At 42.2% G+C, this 18,524-nt stretch overlaps 1 protein-coding gene across 1 annotated transcript in view; it reads right to left on the bottom strand.

Moving 5' to 3' along the window:
- Nucleotides 1-18,524, bottom strand: part of Agbl4 (AGBL carboxypeptidase 4) — a 1,068,750-nt gene that overhangs the window by 74,368 nt on the left and 975,858 nt on the right. Inside the window, exon 9 of the mRNA XM_051188468.1 lies at nt 11,699-11,810. Within this exon, the coding sequence (XP_051044425.1) occupies nt 11,699-11,810 (112 nt within the window). The remainder of the gene's footprint in view (nt 1-11,698; nt 11,811-18,524) is intronic.

Here is an 18,524-nt window from a genome sequence, read left to right as displayed (position 1 = left end):
CTCTCCAAAAAGTTGCACACTTGTTAAACACAAAACATCCTCAAATGTAACCTAGACTCTTGTTAGAGGCCTACTCAGCCCAGTGGCTAATGGAGTTGCAGGCTATATACACAGATCTCATATGCTGAAAATAGATGGTGTAAGATAATGAGAAGAGTTGCCTTGGAGGTAAACTGAGATGCCAGACCATGTCCAGATCCCCCTTTTCAGCTCATAATGCTTTAGCTTATCAGTGGCTATGACACAGGAAGTCTGGGGACCAAAGCTTGCTCTAACTAAGAAGCCAAGGTATAAAGAATGGATAATAGAGAGTATGAAAGGAATGGCATCAGCATTCAAGAATTCAAGAGAGGATTCTACACTGCTGGATTCAAGCACTCCAGAATTTCCAGGATTTATATATGAGAAAAAACACACATTTTTATTGTTTGTTGTTTTATTTGTTTGCTTATTTGTTTATTTTCAACACAGGGTTTCTCTGTGTAGCCCTGGCTGTCCTAGAACTTGCTCTGTAGTCCAGGCTGACCTCAGATTCAGAGATCTGCCTGCCCTTGCCTCTCATGCTGATATTAAAGGTATGTGAGAAGAAACTCTATATCCAGAAGTTCTTTAGAACGGGCATCAGCAGGCAGAAGAAAAAGAAGAGAGAAGACAACACATCCATGGGAACACAACACAGTGAGAGGGGACTACAGATGCTTGAAGTAATGTATGGTTGCTTCTGGGATGTCTTGGCACTGTCATGATGGGAACTGACAGGTAGGATGAGGGAGATTTTTTTTGTCAAGATTTCTTTTCTCAGGTCATCATTTGGAGTCTACTGAGGGGTGAACTTTGGTAGGAAAAGTGGAAAGAAGATTTAAAAGATCCAACTTCTACTTCTTAAAGGTCCACAGTCTAAAGGAGACAGACAACTGTCACTAAAGTACAACATGTTGTGTACTTTGAGCAAAGGTCTGCCTGGCTCTTTCAGGAGTATGTAGAACTCAAGCAACTCCCCTCAAGAAAGACTGGCTTCCCAAGGGGTTCTTTGGGCCACCTGGTCATGCCCAAGGCAACAGAGAGAAGAAGGTAAGTCTTAGGCTGGAGATATTTACAATGTGGTTAAGAACATGGAGCCCTGGGCCAGAGATCAGATTGAAGCATCATGCTGAAGGAGTCCCATCTGTCAATATTTGTGAAATAACCCAATAGGTAAAAAAGCAGAGTTACTAATATTTATAGAAAATTAAAGTGTGGAGTTGTACTGTATGGGGAAGGTATAGAGAAACTTGGAGAAGGATGGATTTGGAGGTGGGTTCTGAGATTTTGAGACTGTCTCTTGCTTAGAAAAAAATTTACAGACATTCAATGCATATGGGGGCTTTGGTTGCACTTCTATCTGAGTATCGTGTGTGCCTAGTGTAGCAGAGGCCAGGAGAGGGTGTTGGACCCCATGGAACTGAAGTTACAGATGCTTGTGAGCAATCAGGTGGGAGCTAGAAACCAAACTGGGTTCTTTTGAAGAGCATCCAGTGCTCTTAATCAATGAACCATTTTCCCAGACTTATGTAGAAGACGCTTCTTCCTCTTTACTCATCAAAGGTCTATCCATTTTTAAAATAACTTCTCTCTCTTCCTGATAGGAGATGTCATTCTGTAAATATGTTTCTCATACTGGTTAATGAATAAAGCACTGTTGGCCAATAGGAAAGCAAGATAGGTGGGACTAGGAGACAAGGAGAATTCCAGGAAGTAGTAGGGAGGGGTCAGCATGGAGAGACTCGAGAGAGCAGAATACCGGCTCCTCTCTCTGGTAAGATGAGACCACGTGGAAATACTTAGATTAATAGAAATGGGTTAATATTTAAGACAGAGCTAGCTGGTAAGAAACAAGTAACTGGCCAACAGCATTTATATCAAATATAGTCTCTGTGTGTTATTTGGGACTGGCACAGCACTGGGACCAGACCGGCGGCGGGAAAAACCTTACTCTTAACATCTTCCTTCCTTTCATGTGAGGCACACAGGTACTACAGTGCACACGTGGAAGTCAGTTAACTCTGGATGTTGGTCCTCACCTTCCACCTTATTTTGAGACAGGGTCTCTTGCTTTGTTGCTCACTATGCCAGGGTAGTTGGCCTTGGTGCTTCCAGGCATATTTCTGTCTCTGCCTACCATCTTGCCATAGTAGCATTAGAACTATAGACATATGAAACTGCTCATGGATTTACTTGGATCCTGGAGACTCAGGATCCTCTTGCTTGTGTTAAGTGTGAGCTACCATGCAAGCTCCCTGTTCATCATTTAGGATTCCCTTCATGTTACAGTCCAGGTTTTATAATTATTTTTTCTTTTTTGATTTTTTTTGAAAAGGGTTTCTCTCGGTAGCTCTGGCTATCCTGGAACTCACTCTGTAGACCAGGCTGGCCTTGAACTCAGAGCTCTTCCTGCCTCTGCTTCATGAATGATGGAATTAAAAGAGATGTTCCATGATGCCAAAAACAATCCAGGGTTTAATGAAAGAATTTCTTCTTTTCTGCTGTTTTCTTTCCTGTCTCCACATTCTTTGAAGGCTTATATTTTATACCAAATGTTGGGGATATAGAAATGATTAAGATAAAGTCCAGGCCTTCAGCAAGATCACAATTTATGAAAGAATGAAAGAGCTAGAAAAGTACTCAGCCAAGAGCAAAAATAATAGCTCCATTCCTGTATGCTGCTAACAAAGGTTAATAAGTATCGAATCTAGCCCTAACAGGAAGCACAGGAGATGGCAAGAGATATTTCTGTTCCTGAGAATTGAGGTATAGAATTAAATGGACCTGACTAAAACAGAACCCTTGGGAAACTGTGTTGTTTCCCATGAAACTGAGCAATATGTATGCAGTCAGTTGGGCTGATAAGAGGGGCCTGGGGCCATTCATGTTGAAAGGTATCACAGAGGGCCACTAGCTCCATAAATGTTTTCTGAAAGAAGAGAGTCATCTTTCTACTTTGCCTTCTGCCAAAGAGCCAAAGTTATAATCTACTTCATTAAAAACAAACAAATACTAGACCCATATTTTATCATGGCCAGGAGAAGTTGCCTTTACAAAAAAAAATAATAAAAATAATAAAAATGATAGTTTCCTTTCAGTTCCTTAAACTTTCATAAACTATCTCAAACTGTTGGAAAAACTATAAAATTTTCATGAATCACAGCCTTCTGTTTTCAGATTCCCTGAACAACACTTTATCTATTTCAAGTTTTTATTACCATGTTGAACTTTTCTTTCCATAGTTATTTACTGATTTCCTGTGCCATGTTGGAAAGAGAGAGAAAATACTTGAATGTATTTAAGTGTACCTATTGTAGACACACTGAATTGTCCCCCCATGAAATCTCTAGCAGATGGCTGAATTCTGGACATTCCTTTCCATTCTGGCCCAGGACAGTAATCCCCCTCCCTTAGAAAATGCTCTATGATCCAACACATCATGGACTTGTTCTGTAGGTGAGGCAGGTAGGCCAGGAGTCATTTTTTTTCTGACAGCAGAGGGGCATGCTGAAGCTTAGGAAGCTAGAGCTTCTTGCTAAACACTTTTGTAGACATTTATCAGGCAGTCCATCTCATCTTTGGTGGCAGTCGGGACTTCTGGGGCTGGTAGAAATTTAGTGTCTCAGTGAGTGATTGTGCAGTGTAGTCAATAGATAAGTCCAAACCGACATTGACTGTGTATCTGGAATGATCCCTTGGAGACCATCCTTTGACTCCCATAGTACATATATGGGGAGTTAAAAGCCTGGATTTGAGGTATCACTTGCCCAAGAGCTCCAAGCAAATGAGTAGTTTAGCTACACAATAAAACCACAGTTTCCACTGCTTTTCTGGTATATTAGGGTAACATCACCATAGACACATATCTGGAACAAAGGTGTGGAAATCTACTGTTCAGCTTCCAGATGTCCTGAGGACCCAGTGAGGCTCAAATGTCTCAAGGGTATGGTCTTCCTTGGTTGTAGTGTTGCCTTTTCTCACAGAAGGGTAAAATTTGCAATGTGGAACAAAGAATCATTGCATTCAAAATGACAGGGCTACTCCTGTTTTACTTGGCCTACAAGTAGGAGTGGGAATGGGATCACCTCCAATCTCTAAGGTAGTTTTGTCCCCCTCCCTAACCAGACACTGAGCAGCCTGGTGATTATGAACATATAGGTGTCCCAAGAGGAGGTGCCATCCCAGGACCATCTGGTCTGCTAACTCAAAACTTTTCTCACCTTAAAGACAGTTCACATGAACGATAGATGCTGTCTTTCCATTTTAAGTGAGTGATGAAGCAGAAGTTGTCCCTGTGTTTTCATTCAAATCCTTTGTGTAGTTATGTACATCCCTACAGTTGTCTGTGCATCCGTTTTTATTTACCACGAGTATTTTGATGGTTTCCATTTTATTTATAATGGAAATGCCTTTGTTTTCATACATCTTTCTTTGTGGTATTTGTATCTATCTTTGTGTACTTTATGGACAGATGTGAATGGGTGACGCTTCTAAGTTTGTTATTTGACCCATGTCACAACCTTCTCTGCTTGTCAAGCAAGTGCATCATAATTTATTTAGTTATTTGACAGAACGAGAGCAGCTCCAGGAAGACTCCAGGAGGCCCAGGTTGAAGGAGGAGCCACCCAGCCTAGTGTTAGTCTATTTTCAAAGCTGCTCCATGTTGTTATGGCAGCTAATTTTCCTTAAATGATTTAAGGAAATGGATCTGTGTAAAGAGCTGCAGCCAAGTTGTTATAGCAACGCCAGCAGTGGCGCGGGGGAGGGGGGGGTGTGGGGGTGGGGGGGAGGGTTTCTTTTCCAGGAAAAGGAAAAATCACCTTGGAGTGTAGAAAGCGCTGGGGGAAAAAAAAAATCAGTCCTTACATTTGGAGTGGCTTTGGGACAAGGGAGAGGGCTGAAGACAAGCCATTCCTCTCCCCCCAGCCTGATCTTGGAGTGAGCAGTGCCTTCCTTGGCTCCCTGAGAGCAGATCTGGGTGCCCTTCACACAGGCTACTGCAACAGTGCTGTACTGGCTCTCTTCTTCCTTCATGGCCTGGGCTCTTGTGATCCACTCTGCATCCTGCAGCCTCAGTAGTTTCTGAAACACCTGTTCTTTATTCATGGCTTCATTCATCAGCCAACAGAATATTCTCGGCAGTGCTAGGTTCTGTGCTAGGTCCTGGGGGCACAGAAAATGAACAGAGCAGGCATGGCCTTGAACAGCATATCAGGGGACACTGGCCTTTATGTGGTAGGTAACAGCAAGTCATTGAAAGGTTCTGAAGCAAGGTGGGGAGACCTACTTCGGTTTAGCTTTTACAATGAGACTTTAGATTCTTGTCAGAGGAACTGAATGGCTGGAAATATTACTCACTGATTTCTTTCTTGCTTCATCAGCTTTTGCCTCTCCCTTGACCACTCTACTTCTCAGGATTGAGAGGAGGCATATGCTGCAATATTCTGGACAAGTTGTGTTTTATTACATTGCTTTTAACTTTTTTTTTTTTTACAACCATGATATTTAATTCAACTAAAAATCTATTTAAAATAGTGTCTGATGGATGGATGCTTCAATTTTAATTCCTTGGCTTGCTGTGCACACCCACATACTCCTTTGTCAGATTGCCCCTCATCTGCCCTTGTACAGAGGCTCCTGATAAATCCTATTGGCTAGCTCCAACAGCCAGGTCTCCCAACCCCATTCTATTGTTCTGCTCTCCTGGAATGCCTGCTCCTCTTTTCCTGTAATCTCTCTCTTCTCCAAATTCACTGCCACCTCATGGAGTATTACCTACCCTTAAAGCTCTAGTCTACACATAGATTCCTTAAGCTTCCCTTGATGCCACCCACCTCCAGCCTCTCCTGGAACAGTCTCCCCAATCCCAGGTTTCTAAAGCACTGTGGTTTGTTTCTTATAACACATCCTCCTCTGTGCCTTGGTCTAAGAGCTTTCTGGCCTGGAGATCCCCCCTGCAACTCACTCATCAATTTCTATTCTCCAGAGGTTACCCAGGGGTCTTGCTTATGCTAACACTGAGGAATATGTACTGTGTTTTTATAGGAAATGATGACTTTTTTTTTTCAGTTAGCATCACCAAACACCTCATAGGTAGATGTTAAATGTTAGCAGAGCTGCAGGTGGATGGTTCCTGGAAGTTTACCTGCAGATCAGTTCACATCTAGTCTTAAGGTCATAACTGGAGAGGAAGGCTTTGTATGAGAGTGGCTTTGACTGTGTGGCCAATTATGTGATACAGTCATTTTCATATTCTGCTATGTGTTGTAATAAATTAATACTCCCCTGGTGAGGGGATGAGCTCTTGCCTGAATGGGGATGTCATTTCCGGTGCTACTTACTATGGGGGGAGGGGGGAGACAAAACCCACAGACTTAAAATGAAAATGGAAGGGACAACCTAAATTGTTTCCCTTGGTCTTCACTCTACTAAAACTAACAAAATGCCTAAATGATACTCCTGAACAAGTTGGGTCAGTTGGTGGGGACAAGTTGGGTACCTGTGAGACAAGGAACCTGGAGCCAAGGAGAGTCTTCGGTGGTCAGAGGCAATGAATCTCAATAGTGGTTATGTAAGATGGAGTAGGCACAGAGTCTAAGGGTGGAGTGAGTCACCAAAGATGATGTGAAGCCTGTGTATTCTAGGTGGCATCCATCTCTGCTTCTGTCCCTTGGGGGTGGGGATGATCTCAGCAGGTTGCCAGTGAAGTCAGGAGAGGGTTTATGTCACTAGATCAACTTCTCAGTCAGAGGGCACAGTAATGGTGACAGCAGGTGGCTTTGTGGGGGGGGGGGGTTTGCATACCAACACTCTTCTACAGAAAAACCTAAAGCCAAGAAACAGGGGAGCTTGGCTCACTCTGTCACTTGCTCAACATTTATGCGGAGCACCTGCTCACTCACAGTCAGAGCTCTGCTGAACACCAGGGACTCTGAAAAATTAGCCAGACTCTGCCTGCAGGGAACAATCGATCTCAGCTGGTAAACAAGACTCACCCCATGCAGAGGCAGCTATCAAGGAAGCTGAACATGAAACACTTCGTATCTCAGCTCAGTGTAGCTCCCTGGGTTAAACACACCTTTTTCAAGAGCATAATTTAATATCAAATGTCCTCAGTGGGGTGAAGGGTTTAATGAGCCTGGGGCTAGGAAAGCAAATTCCACCACTAACATGAGACCATAGGCTGTCATTGTCCACTGAGAGGGACATGGAATGACTCCTTCCAGCAGCTTAAGGTGCAGATTGTACATTTTATTCCTACTTGATTTAAAACAGAGCACATCTAATGACCTGTGTCTCCTGTTACCCCTCTCCCTTATGCATGTTAATTTCCCTGAAATTCTTGGGAAGGGTAGCATATCCAGCATGGCCCAAGCCAAACCATGGGCACCCTGCAAGTTCCTTCCTCTCCCATTGGTCACAAACAGCAGTCCTCATGTTTTGCTCCCTAATATTTCTCATCTATTTCCCCCCTCTCTTCTCTCCTCCTAACAGCAGCAATCTAACAGGTCATCCTCCAAACCCCTAGGCTGGACCCTTAAAAGAGAGTCTCACCAGAGGGTGTCTTCTAAAACACAAGGGATTCTTGTCACTCACTGGCTTAAACCCCATGAAAATAAAGCCCACACTGCTTACCAAATCATATAGCTGTCCCTTTGTCCTTTTTGTCTACCCTCAATTCAGTCTACTGAGTCTGCCTCCCAATCCAGGACACTGGTGTTTTCCACCTAGGAAGTTCTCCTTTCCCCAGGGTTGCCTGCTGGACTCTCACATCCCCTATCTCCTTCCATAAAATGTACTGAGATGACTGTCTGTGAAGCCTGTCTCTATAGGGCTATAGGGGGGCATCTGCTCTAGCAGGAATGTCAGGCAAACGATGACCGGCCATCCACACAGCAGTGGAGTAGGAGTGATACTCAGATCTCAGGTGGTTCTGCTGATTCTCTGTGCAGAGGTACCAGGGTGACTTAGACCCAAGTCTAGCTGAGTACAGTACTCACACCTATGGATCTCATCTCTCTGGAGGTTAGGGCAGGAGGATTTTAAGTTTGAGACCAACCTGGACTACACAGCAAGACTGTGCCAGGAGAGAGAGAGAAAGGAAGGAAGTTGGGCGGAGAGGGAAGAGGAGGGGAGAGGAGAGGAGAGGAGAGCAGAAGAAAATGGGAGCTTTCTGACAGTTTGTATTGCTCAGCAGATTGGAACCAAGCAATTATTTGTATGAACACATATATAGGACACTGAAGGTTGGGAGCAGAAATACATTTCATGGTGTTAGGGCACAATGTTCTGCAATATTTGCAACTGGGCACAAAGATGCCTATAGATCTTATTCAGAATGTGAATTGGAATCTGCCATATATCCACACGGTACTAGGTGCCTTTGTTAGGCTTTTACCAAGAAAGAATGTATAATTCATCATCCACATCAGGCTGTTTTTAAGAATCTACTCTGGGACAACAGGTGTAAGCTGGAACTGTCCCAGCAAGGCCAAGGCTTAGTACCCTTCTGCTTCCGTCCCACTTAATGCTTTGCTGTTGCTATTAAAGAACTCTCACATGCTTGAAATGTGTATTTCCAGCAGCTACTTTTTTAATGTCTATTTCCCTACTACATGGCAGAATCTAGACTTTCCTCTCTATCAGAACTACAATGCCTGGAATATAGAAGTGTGGTATATAAATATTTGTGGAAAGATGAAAGAAAAGAATGGGGTCAAAGACCAAGCCTCAGGTGTACTCCCAGCCCAAATGGAGACCTTTTTTGGCACCTTCTGAGCCACTGAGCACAGGATAGATAGATTGTCCCCACATTTCAGTCTCATGGGAGCTTTGACAGAATAAATGCATGCTATATTAAGCAGTCCACCCAACAAAATAAGCAGTGAGGATAAAAGGAACAAAGAGAAAAGTGTGGGGTCAGGGATCCTACTTGGAGCCAGCTTGACTCCATATAATCCTCTTGTTTGGGCCACAAAGGTGTGGATTTCTGGGAAGAAAGTAGCTTATACTGTTGTCTTAGCAACCAAGCATACTGACAGCCAAACAGCCAATGATAAGTCATCAGGAATGCTCTAATATCGCTACAGTTCAGTTTTGTCCGAGCTATGTTTTGGAACATAAATGAATATCTAGGCATTTGTGAGCAAATTGATAGCTTCTAATTGATGATGGCTGTGGAAAGCTAGAGTCTCTTCCTCTTTGGCCATTTGAGTTGCTTTCCTTGGGCTCCTATGGTGATTTGAATAAGAATGGCCCCCATAAATTCACATATTTAAATGCTTAAGGAGTGAGTGGCACTATTTGAAAGGATTAGGAGGTGTGGCCTTATTGGAGGAAGTGTGTCACTGGGGGTGGGTTTTGAGGTTTCAGAAGCCCAAGCTAGGCCCAGTGGCTCTCTCTTCCTGTGGCCAGAACATCCAAATGTAGATATTTCAGCTACTTCTCCAGCACCACATCTGCCTGTGTGCCACCATGCTTTCTGCCAAGATGAGAATGGATTAAAACTCTGAAACTGTAAACAAGTCCCAATTAAATGCTTTTTAAAACAAGAATTACTGTGCTATCATGTCTCTGCACAGCAACAGAACTAAGACGAAGACAGCCCCTCTCCCACCCACTTCCTCCCTGCCAGTTCTTTTCTTTGGATCCATCTAAACACCCTTGTTCACTGATCCCATTCTGTTACATCTGCTGACCCAGAATCCAGTCTTTCCTGCCTTATTATGCCATCCTTTTATGGATGACAGTTTAATATCTATGAACAATATTGCATTTGGCACAATGGAGTGTGTCATGTTCAACCCAATCTAGTTCAACAAGCAGTTGCTGAGTATCTTTTACCAGCTACATCAGGAAAGCCAGCAGTTAGGGTATTCTCCAGCTATTACTGCTGAGAAGGAGACAACAGCAAGGGAAGACACAGTTGTATACTGGGAAGACAAGAACCAATAGAGAAGCCTGGGGGATGGGGGAGAGCTCTGCAGACCACAGGTGCTTCCTGAGAAAATACAATGCAGATACTCTCTGAAAGGCATGACGATAGGACGGCCTGGAGAATTCAGAGTAATAAGTAGGTTGGATGCACACAGTTGGCTTCAACTGTGCCAGGGATGAGCTAGAGAAGGAAATCACATACTAAAGATGTGGCCCTGACAAAAAGTGGTCTATCAAAGAATGCAGGAAACAAGAATTCACATCCATAAAGAAAATGGTGCCTTCTGGGCCAGTGAGATGGCTCAGTGGGTTAAGGCACTTGCTCCTAAGCCTGATGACCTGAATTAAATTATGCAACACCCAAATAGTGGAAGGAAAGAATGAAGTCTCACAAGTTGTTCATATGCATGCTGTGGAAAATGTACATGTGTACACACACACACACACACACACAGAGAGAGAGAGAGAGAGAGAGACAGAGACAGAGAGAGAAATATTTTTTAAATAAAATGACAGTTTTGAAATCAAGGTCACTGATCTTTGCTCTAATGTATGCATTTGTCTTTATGTACAGCTTTACTTTACTCTCTAATTGGCTTCATTTTTATTGGCACCTTCAGCAAAGTAAGCAGAACTGGTCACACTGGTGCATCTGTGAAATACCCCAACTCTGGAAACCTGCCTTAGCTGCCACCATCTGTCACTTGATATACACTTAAGGGGCCCTCAAAATCACTACCATCCCAGCTGGGAAAAATTTGTGTGTAATTTTATGGGAATGCCATTCAAACAATTAAGTCTCCTCTCTGTGCCATTTTTGACACTGTAGTTTCACTTGACTTTTAATACTTTCAGTAAGGGAAAGCTCCCAGGACATACACTTCATCTGGAGATAGCTCTCACTTGCTACGAAGTTCTATTTCCTATGATCCTGCCTTTGCCAACCCCATGCCATCACTTCTAAGCACAAAGGTCTACTATGCAATCTTGCTGATAGCAAGAGTGACTCTCATCTATCTCCTTCTCTGCACTACAAATCCCCATGGTCTTCTCTGGTTTCTCAACACAACAACTTGTCCCTCTGAGAAAACATAGTGTACATCTATCTGTATGGTTGCCTTTTTTCTTCTAGAGAAGTAGACTCTTTTCTCCAGGACCACAGCCCCAAATCCAACCATGTGGGTCCTAAGACTGTGCCATCTTTACACCCTCTTGTTTCTTGGGCCATCCCATTGGTCAGAGGTGCATGTGCCCTCCAAACTAAGCCAACTACCATCTTTTTTGAACTGGAAAATGAAAACAAGTCAAGGTAGAAGTGGGAGTCACCATATGGGGACACATGGCAGCCATTTTCCTTATGTGTGGAGTAGGCTGGCCTACATTCTTCAAGTATATTATACACTACCGGTATTCCATCAGATTCTCCATTTTTCTTGTACTAATTCGAGTTATATTTCTTTGACTTATTATCAAGGAGCCTTGACAAATAAGGATTTGCTATAGTGTATTTTCATCATTTCATTATACTACCACAACAGAGCCAATATTTATGAGAGGTAGAGAAAGAAAGGGTTGGGAGAAGACACTGGGCCTATCAGATTCAGATACATGCATGATTAGTACATTCCTGACTTTGTTCATGTAACCCTAATTGAAATCTGCCTGAGTACTTCCCCATACAATTTTCCATTTCCAGATTCAGTCATTGGCCAGCAGCTGCCAAGGGCATCCTGCTACTCACTGGGTCATTGTACATCTTGATGATGAGTTGCTTCACTCCATGAAGGGTAGGGTGGGCCCATGGAGAAGGATCCAGCCAGTGACGATTCAGGTCAAACCCCATTAGGGAACATCTAGACAAAGTCCAAACTAAGAGTCAGTACATATGGGATGATCTGAGCTTCCCATATAGCCGATACAGTTAGGAAGGAGAAAGTCACTTACCTGTCACTTATTGTTCCCCAGATGGAGTTCTAAGCAGTTTACTAGGATTTATTAATTTAGTGCTATCAATATTTTGAGGTCACTATTATTATGATTCCAAACTGATAGAAGAAGACACTGAATTACAGAGCAGTCAAGAATACCCCTGTGACTCAATCACACTTTGATACTTGTGGATTTAGGCACATTACACAGTGTGAAAGAAATGCTCAGGCTAAAACCACTGGTATCCCAGGGTATCCCCATTATTCCTCTGTGTTCCATACCTACTGTCTCCAAAATATGCAAACGTTTTTTTCCTCATTTCTATTGTTACCACCAATCTTGGTGATCATCTAGTTTCTATCCACTCCAATCTTTCACAAAATGGCCAAGGTGATCTTCATACCTGAGTCATATCTCTCCTCTGATGCAAATGCTCTCTACTACCTTGGGTATAAAAGCCCACATCTTTACAACAGGCTATGAGGCCCCATGTCAGCTACCACATTAGCTTGGTCTCAGCTGCTTCCACTATCCCTCTTGCTTACTTTGTAGTAGCTACTGTCATTGTCATGTTCTTCCAACACAGCAGACATTTCCTTCCTCAAGGACAGTGCCATGCTGTTCTTTTGCCCAGATACTTCTTCTCTAGGTACCGGAGTGATTCACTCTCCACTCTCCTGCTTATTTCGGTCTTTGTTCTGGTGTCACCTGGAAAATGATGCCTACCTAAACTATCTTCTCTACACCCTCCCTTGATCATGCCACTGGGGCAAGTGCAATTATGATTTTTGTTCTCTGTCTTTTCTCCAGTTCTTCCACATTTGTTCAAAGTTCTGTTTGAACTTGAGTAGGGGTACTTTCTCCGGATGCCCTTGTGTCTTCATATAGCATGCACTCTCTCTGGGATAGGCCAGACTACAGAAAAACTTCCAAAACCCTTGTGCTTGCTCATACTTCAAATAATCTCTGTGTCACTGTCCAGAATAAATCTCCCCTATTGCGGTAAATAAGGATCAGGATAAACAAATAGGCCGAATAGATGTTTATTCAGGGAGAAATAACTTACAACCTAGACAGATGAACACCAGGAAATTCAACCCGATCCTCTCCTGTCCGAGTCACGCCAGAAAGAGAGCACCTTTCCTGGCCCCCTCCTACCTCCTTCCACAGGTCACTCCACCCATGGCTCCACCCCCAATGGGCGTGGTCAGTGCCACAGAACTCTCTCACTACACTCCCCCACAGAGCTATCCTGCTTTCTCAATCAAGAGTTTCCTGTGGCCCATTAAGTAAAGAATAAAACTTTGATCTTTGCAGATTTCTATCCATGATCAAATGCATGTTAGCCATATCCCTCTTACCTCTCTATGCTCTAGAATGTTCACCCTTCCCTTACTAGCCTTCTACCCCTTAGTTTAACATAGTTTGCCAACCTATGTTCCCTCTCTGTTTCCCATAAGCCATACAATTTTACCCCCCCCCCTCTGCTTACAAAAATCTATATCCCCAGCTATCACCTTTCTCAGAAAACTAAAGGACTCTATTGGAGACCTTCCTCCTTTAAGATAACTGAGAAGATGGGAAGGGAGAGAAACAATAATGATGTCTTTCTATCCTCTAAAATAAGCACAGAGGGAATATAATTAATGCATTGTTGTGCTCACACTTGGATAGACACATGGGGAAAGACCTCAAAAAGAAGAAGCCATGTGAGTTGGAATTTTTTGAAGGAGTGGATTTTCCCCCCAATTTTGAGGACAGAAGGAAATGAATAAGCCAAAAAGGGAGTATAAAGTCAATTGGTATTCTAGGGAATTGAGGACAGTTTGCTTTGACAGGATCATACAGCCAGCATATGGTCAGCGAGTATTGATGGGGAATCCACAGAGGGAGGTGGGGTGAAATGGGAAGGGCATTGAATGTCTGGCAAACATTTTGATTATATTTTGTCTCCCATTGCTGTAGTGAGATCAACCAAGTCTTTAAGTTGGCCTCCCTAATTATGAAGTAAGAAAGAGAAAACCCTAAAGCTATTTACAACATCCCCATCACCAAGGGACAAAGTGATATCAGCTCATGTCCTGATGTATTACTAAGTACTAATATTTTATCTGAATTAATCCTAACAGCAATCCTATGAGGGAGGTATGGTATTATTCCCTATTGACTAACCATAAAAATCACTCTTAAGAACAATAAGTAGTCCTTAAAATGGAAAGTAGAAAATCAAAACCCCCCTTCTGTCAAGAAGTATTAATAAGTCTGGGAGGGTCTTGCATGGGTAGTCACAGCTGCTCTGATCATTATGCAAATAGTCACGCTGTACTAGAGGAGCTCCTTCTTCAAACTTTCTTTAAAAACTAAACAAAAACAAACAAAAAAACACAGTAGTGAACCTACTGGGGATCAGGCATTATTATTTCAATTCCCTAGCTCACAGACATATTTTTGTTGTTTAGATAATTTCGGTTTAGTTTTAGTAGTTCATACGTGTCTAGAAATTTACTCATTCTTTGGATTTCCCAAGTTATTGGAACATAAGCTTTTCAGGTGTGCTGGGGTACCATAGCAGCTGTGGCAGCATCTTCATTTACATCACTCAGTGAATGTGAGTCTTCTCTGTCTTTGGGCTAGTTTGGCTAGAGGATTGTCAAATTTGTTTAGCTTTTCTAAAGAATCAGTCCTTTCTTTTGTTGATTCATTGCAATATTCTTTTTATTTCCATCTCATTAACTTCTGCCTTGATATTTTTCTCCACATATGATTCAGTGTTTGGTTTGTTCTTCTTTCTCTAAGACCATGGCTAGCATCATAAATCATCTACTTGGGATTTTCTGGCTTCTTTTCCAAAGTATACATTAATAATTACAAACTTTCTATTAGAACTGCTTTCACTTCATCCACAGATCACTATATATTGTGCTTTAATTTTCATTTAATTCTAGGAATTTTGAACTCTCTCTCCTGAAATAGTGAGCTGTTCCATATGCTTTGCTTGCCATCTATTTCTAATTTTATTTCACTGTGAACAAATAGAATATAAGAAATTCTTCCAGTGTTTGCTTTGTGTCCTACAATGTGATCTGTTTTAGAGAAGCATTTTGAGCTGCTGAGCAGAATGTGTATTCTGATGTTTCCTTGTCGATTCCTGTTTTGTCAGATGACCTGTTTTGTCAGATTGCCAGTGCAATCATTCATTACTGTGCTAAGTTCGATCTGTAACTTTCTATCCATAGTCTTCATTTTATGAAACTGGATGGTCCAATGTTTTGTATGTGGGTATTTAGAATTGTTATATCCTCTTGATAGATTGTTCTGTTAATCGTTACAAAATGACCTACATTATCTCTTCTAATTTTGAAGTCAACTTTGATAGCCTCTAGTGTATATCAATACTCGTGCTTTCTTTCTAGCTCTATTTGCTTGGGATACCCATCCCCATCCTTTTAACTTCTTATTCTTCTTTAATTATATTGTTTTCTTAAAAAGAAACTATCTAATCAGCATCTTGTTTATCACCTTATGCATGCAATTCTTAATATCTTCATCTGCCACATTACTATTCTTGAGAGCAATGACAGACAAAAAGACTTGGTCCCCTGTTGAACAACTGATAGAGCTGGCTTCAAACCCAAGACTGTACAGCTTTAAATAAAACTCATGCTCACCTAGGGAGTAACAAGTCCAGGAGAAGAAATCTGTCTAACTGAGAAAGGGAGACTGGCTTCACGAACAAGGGTGAGTCTACTTAAATATAAAATTATTCACTATAATTGTATGGTGAACAAACAAGTGCTTTGATGGTGTGTTTGATACAGTGGTTGTCAGTGGATATATCTGCTCTCAAGAATTTAGAAACTAATAGGAAAAAGAAGACATACTTACATATTTATATTCTTTTGTATATCTGTATATTTGTATATGTTTGTGTGTATATCATTTGCACACCCCAGTGCCCATAAAGGCCAGAAGAGGATGTCAGATCCCCTTAAACAAGAGGTTCAAGCCACTGTGTGAATTTGGATCTTCTGGAAGAGCAGCCAATGATCTTAACCACTGAGATATACCTCCAGCCCCTCCATTCCTTCTTGTTTGTAATCTGAAGCCAGAGCAGCAGCAGCAGCAGAGAATCCATACTTGTGCAATAGGTACTTGTGTCCAGGATTTGGAGCTAGGTGATACAAGGTGGGGAATGGAATGTGCAGCAGGGCAAGGACATCTTAGTCCTGCCTGTTAATGCTTTTAACATTCCCTCAAAAGACAGTCCTTACTACTTTGACTCAGTGTATCCCTAACCATCTGGTCCTTTGGATTAATTTACTGAAAATTCTAGGAAGAGCCTACATTATCTACTTCCTGGTGTCTAGTCACCAATCAGATGGATCACCAAAGTGATAATGCATACAATTTGGAAAGGAACATGACCTTATTAACAGTACTCAACTGTAACCCACTGCTCTTCAGTGCTATTCAGTTGTGTGTCTGTTCTCTGTTTCCAATAGTGTCACACTCAGGTCACCATCTTGCTCTAGGATATGTCTATGCCCTAGAACCCATGGTCTGTAGTTTCTATCTTTTTCAGTCAGCTATATTAAGTTATTCTCCCAGTGATTTCTAACATCAGTCTTGGCCCCCACTCAGGAGCTGCCCAGAACAGTGAGGCTGCATGGTGGAGACTGGGGGCCTTGGGACTCATAACTGGATTTAAGTTTTGGCTGTCTGCCTTATCAGCTATGACCTTTTTAAAATGCCCCTTTGAGCTTCTGTTTTATCATAGGTATAATGAGGATAACAACCCTGACCTTCTGGATTGTGTGTATGAACTAATGTGTGTAAATTCCCAAATAGAACCCTCAGAACAGAGTGGACTTGAAGAAATGATGGCCAGAGTTGACAGTGGCCATGGTGATAACCTAGCACCATTGAAGTGATCTAAACTTACATGTCACCGCCTTCAGGAGGTATGGGAGAGATTTACACTTCCTATAAACATGGAGTATCTGCTTTTCCTTTGTCCCTGCAGTAACATTGCTTTCTCAACAGAGTGACAACATCACAAGATACAGTGTTGACTCTATTCTATTGGATCACAACTTGCTTGTGTTTTCATACCTGACAAGGAACCCGTATTGTGGTAAACACTGAAGAAATAATTATTGAATGGACATATCAAATCTTGTATGGTGTACCTCTTATGAATCCAACCAATGCATGTGGGCTCTGTTTCCCAAAAAAAAATACTATTAAGAGTGACAGAAGGCAAGCTATTCGACTGAAACCACAACCAATACTCTGTAAGGACTAGACTAGTATCTTGTTCCTGCGCCCCACGGCCCTCATTTTTAGTCATGCTTTTTTGAAAATGTCTCTTTGATTCAAAAAAGTTAAATTCTGATGTTGGCCATTGGCTTGCTGTATATTGCCTTTATTATGTTTAGGTATGTTCCTTGTATCCCTGCTCTCTCCAAGACCTTTATCATGAAGGGGTGTTTGCTTTTGTTAAGGGCTTTTTCAGCATATGTGTGTGGGACCCTTAGCAGTGGGACCAGGATCTGTTCCTGGCACATGAGCTGGCTTTTTGGAACATATTCCCTATGGAAGGATGCCTTGCTCAGCCTTGCTGCAAAGAGGAGGAGCTTGGTGCTACCTCAACTTAATATGACAGGCTTTGTTGACTCCCCATGGAAGGCCTTACCCTATCTGAGGAGTAGATGAGGGGGTTATCAGAAAGGAGGTGGGGAAGGGAACAGGAAAAGAGGAGGGAAGAGAAGCTGTGGTTGGTATGTAAAATAAATTAAAAATCTAAAATAAATAAACAAAATGTTTAAAAAAATTAAATTCAAAACTGAATAAAGGGGCTAGAGAGATAGCTGCAGGGGATCCACCCTCCTCTGATCTCAGTGAACACCTACACACACCACACACGGTGTACATGTGCACAGATCATTCACATCCACAGAAACACTAAACAAGTAATTAAAAAGAAACCCTGGAAGAGGAGCATCAGAGTTGGGAGATCTTGACAGACACACTCCCTGACCACTGTGTTAATGAAAGTTGAGTCACTCGGAAACTTCAAGATCCTAGTGGTCCTCAAGGATCCTAGTGTGCCTTAGAAGCCAGAGCACATGGCTCCTAGTGACCCCAGTGACCCTCTTCAGGGAGTTGAACTTACACCAGTACTTTTTGAGCTGACTTTTGAAGAATTCTTTGAGTGGTGATCAGTCTTCAGTAGTTGTATGTTTTCAGGGCAAAAACCATGCTAAAGATGCATGAGACCTGACTAGGGGACAAGGGTAACAGATGTAATCCCTCTGCTGTCTCTGTTATCTTGGTAAAGTCACCTCTTCTCTTTGAGTTGTGTGTTCTTTGTAAACTAAGCATGGTATACTCCGCCTGTGGAAGTCTCTTTTATAACATGATTCTAAAGTGTCAATAACTGGGCTTTAACCCCAGAGTCAGGGACCTTGAAGAAAGTATTTCCAGTAAAGATTATTCAGATTAAATGATTTCTAGTGTTGGAATCAGGCTAGCATCGTTTTCGTGTTTTAGTGTAAGATTCTTTTAAAATGTGTGTGTGTGTGTGTGTGTGTGTGTGTGTGTGTGTGTGTGTGTGTGTGTGTATGATGTACACGTGT

Source organism: Phodopus roborovskii, unplaced genomic scaffold (genome assembly GCF_943737965.1).
Source record: "Phodopus roborovskii unplaced genomic scaffold, PHOROB, whole genome shotgun sequence".
In the NCBI taxonomy this organism is placed as follows: Eukaryota; Metazoa; Chordata; class Mammalia; order Rodentia; family Cricetidae; genus Phodopus; species Phodopus roborovskii.
Note: the sequence above shows the minus strand (reverse complement) of the source record. Positions and strands in the feature narration are given on the sequence as shown.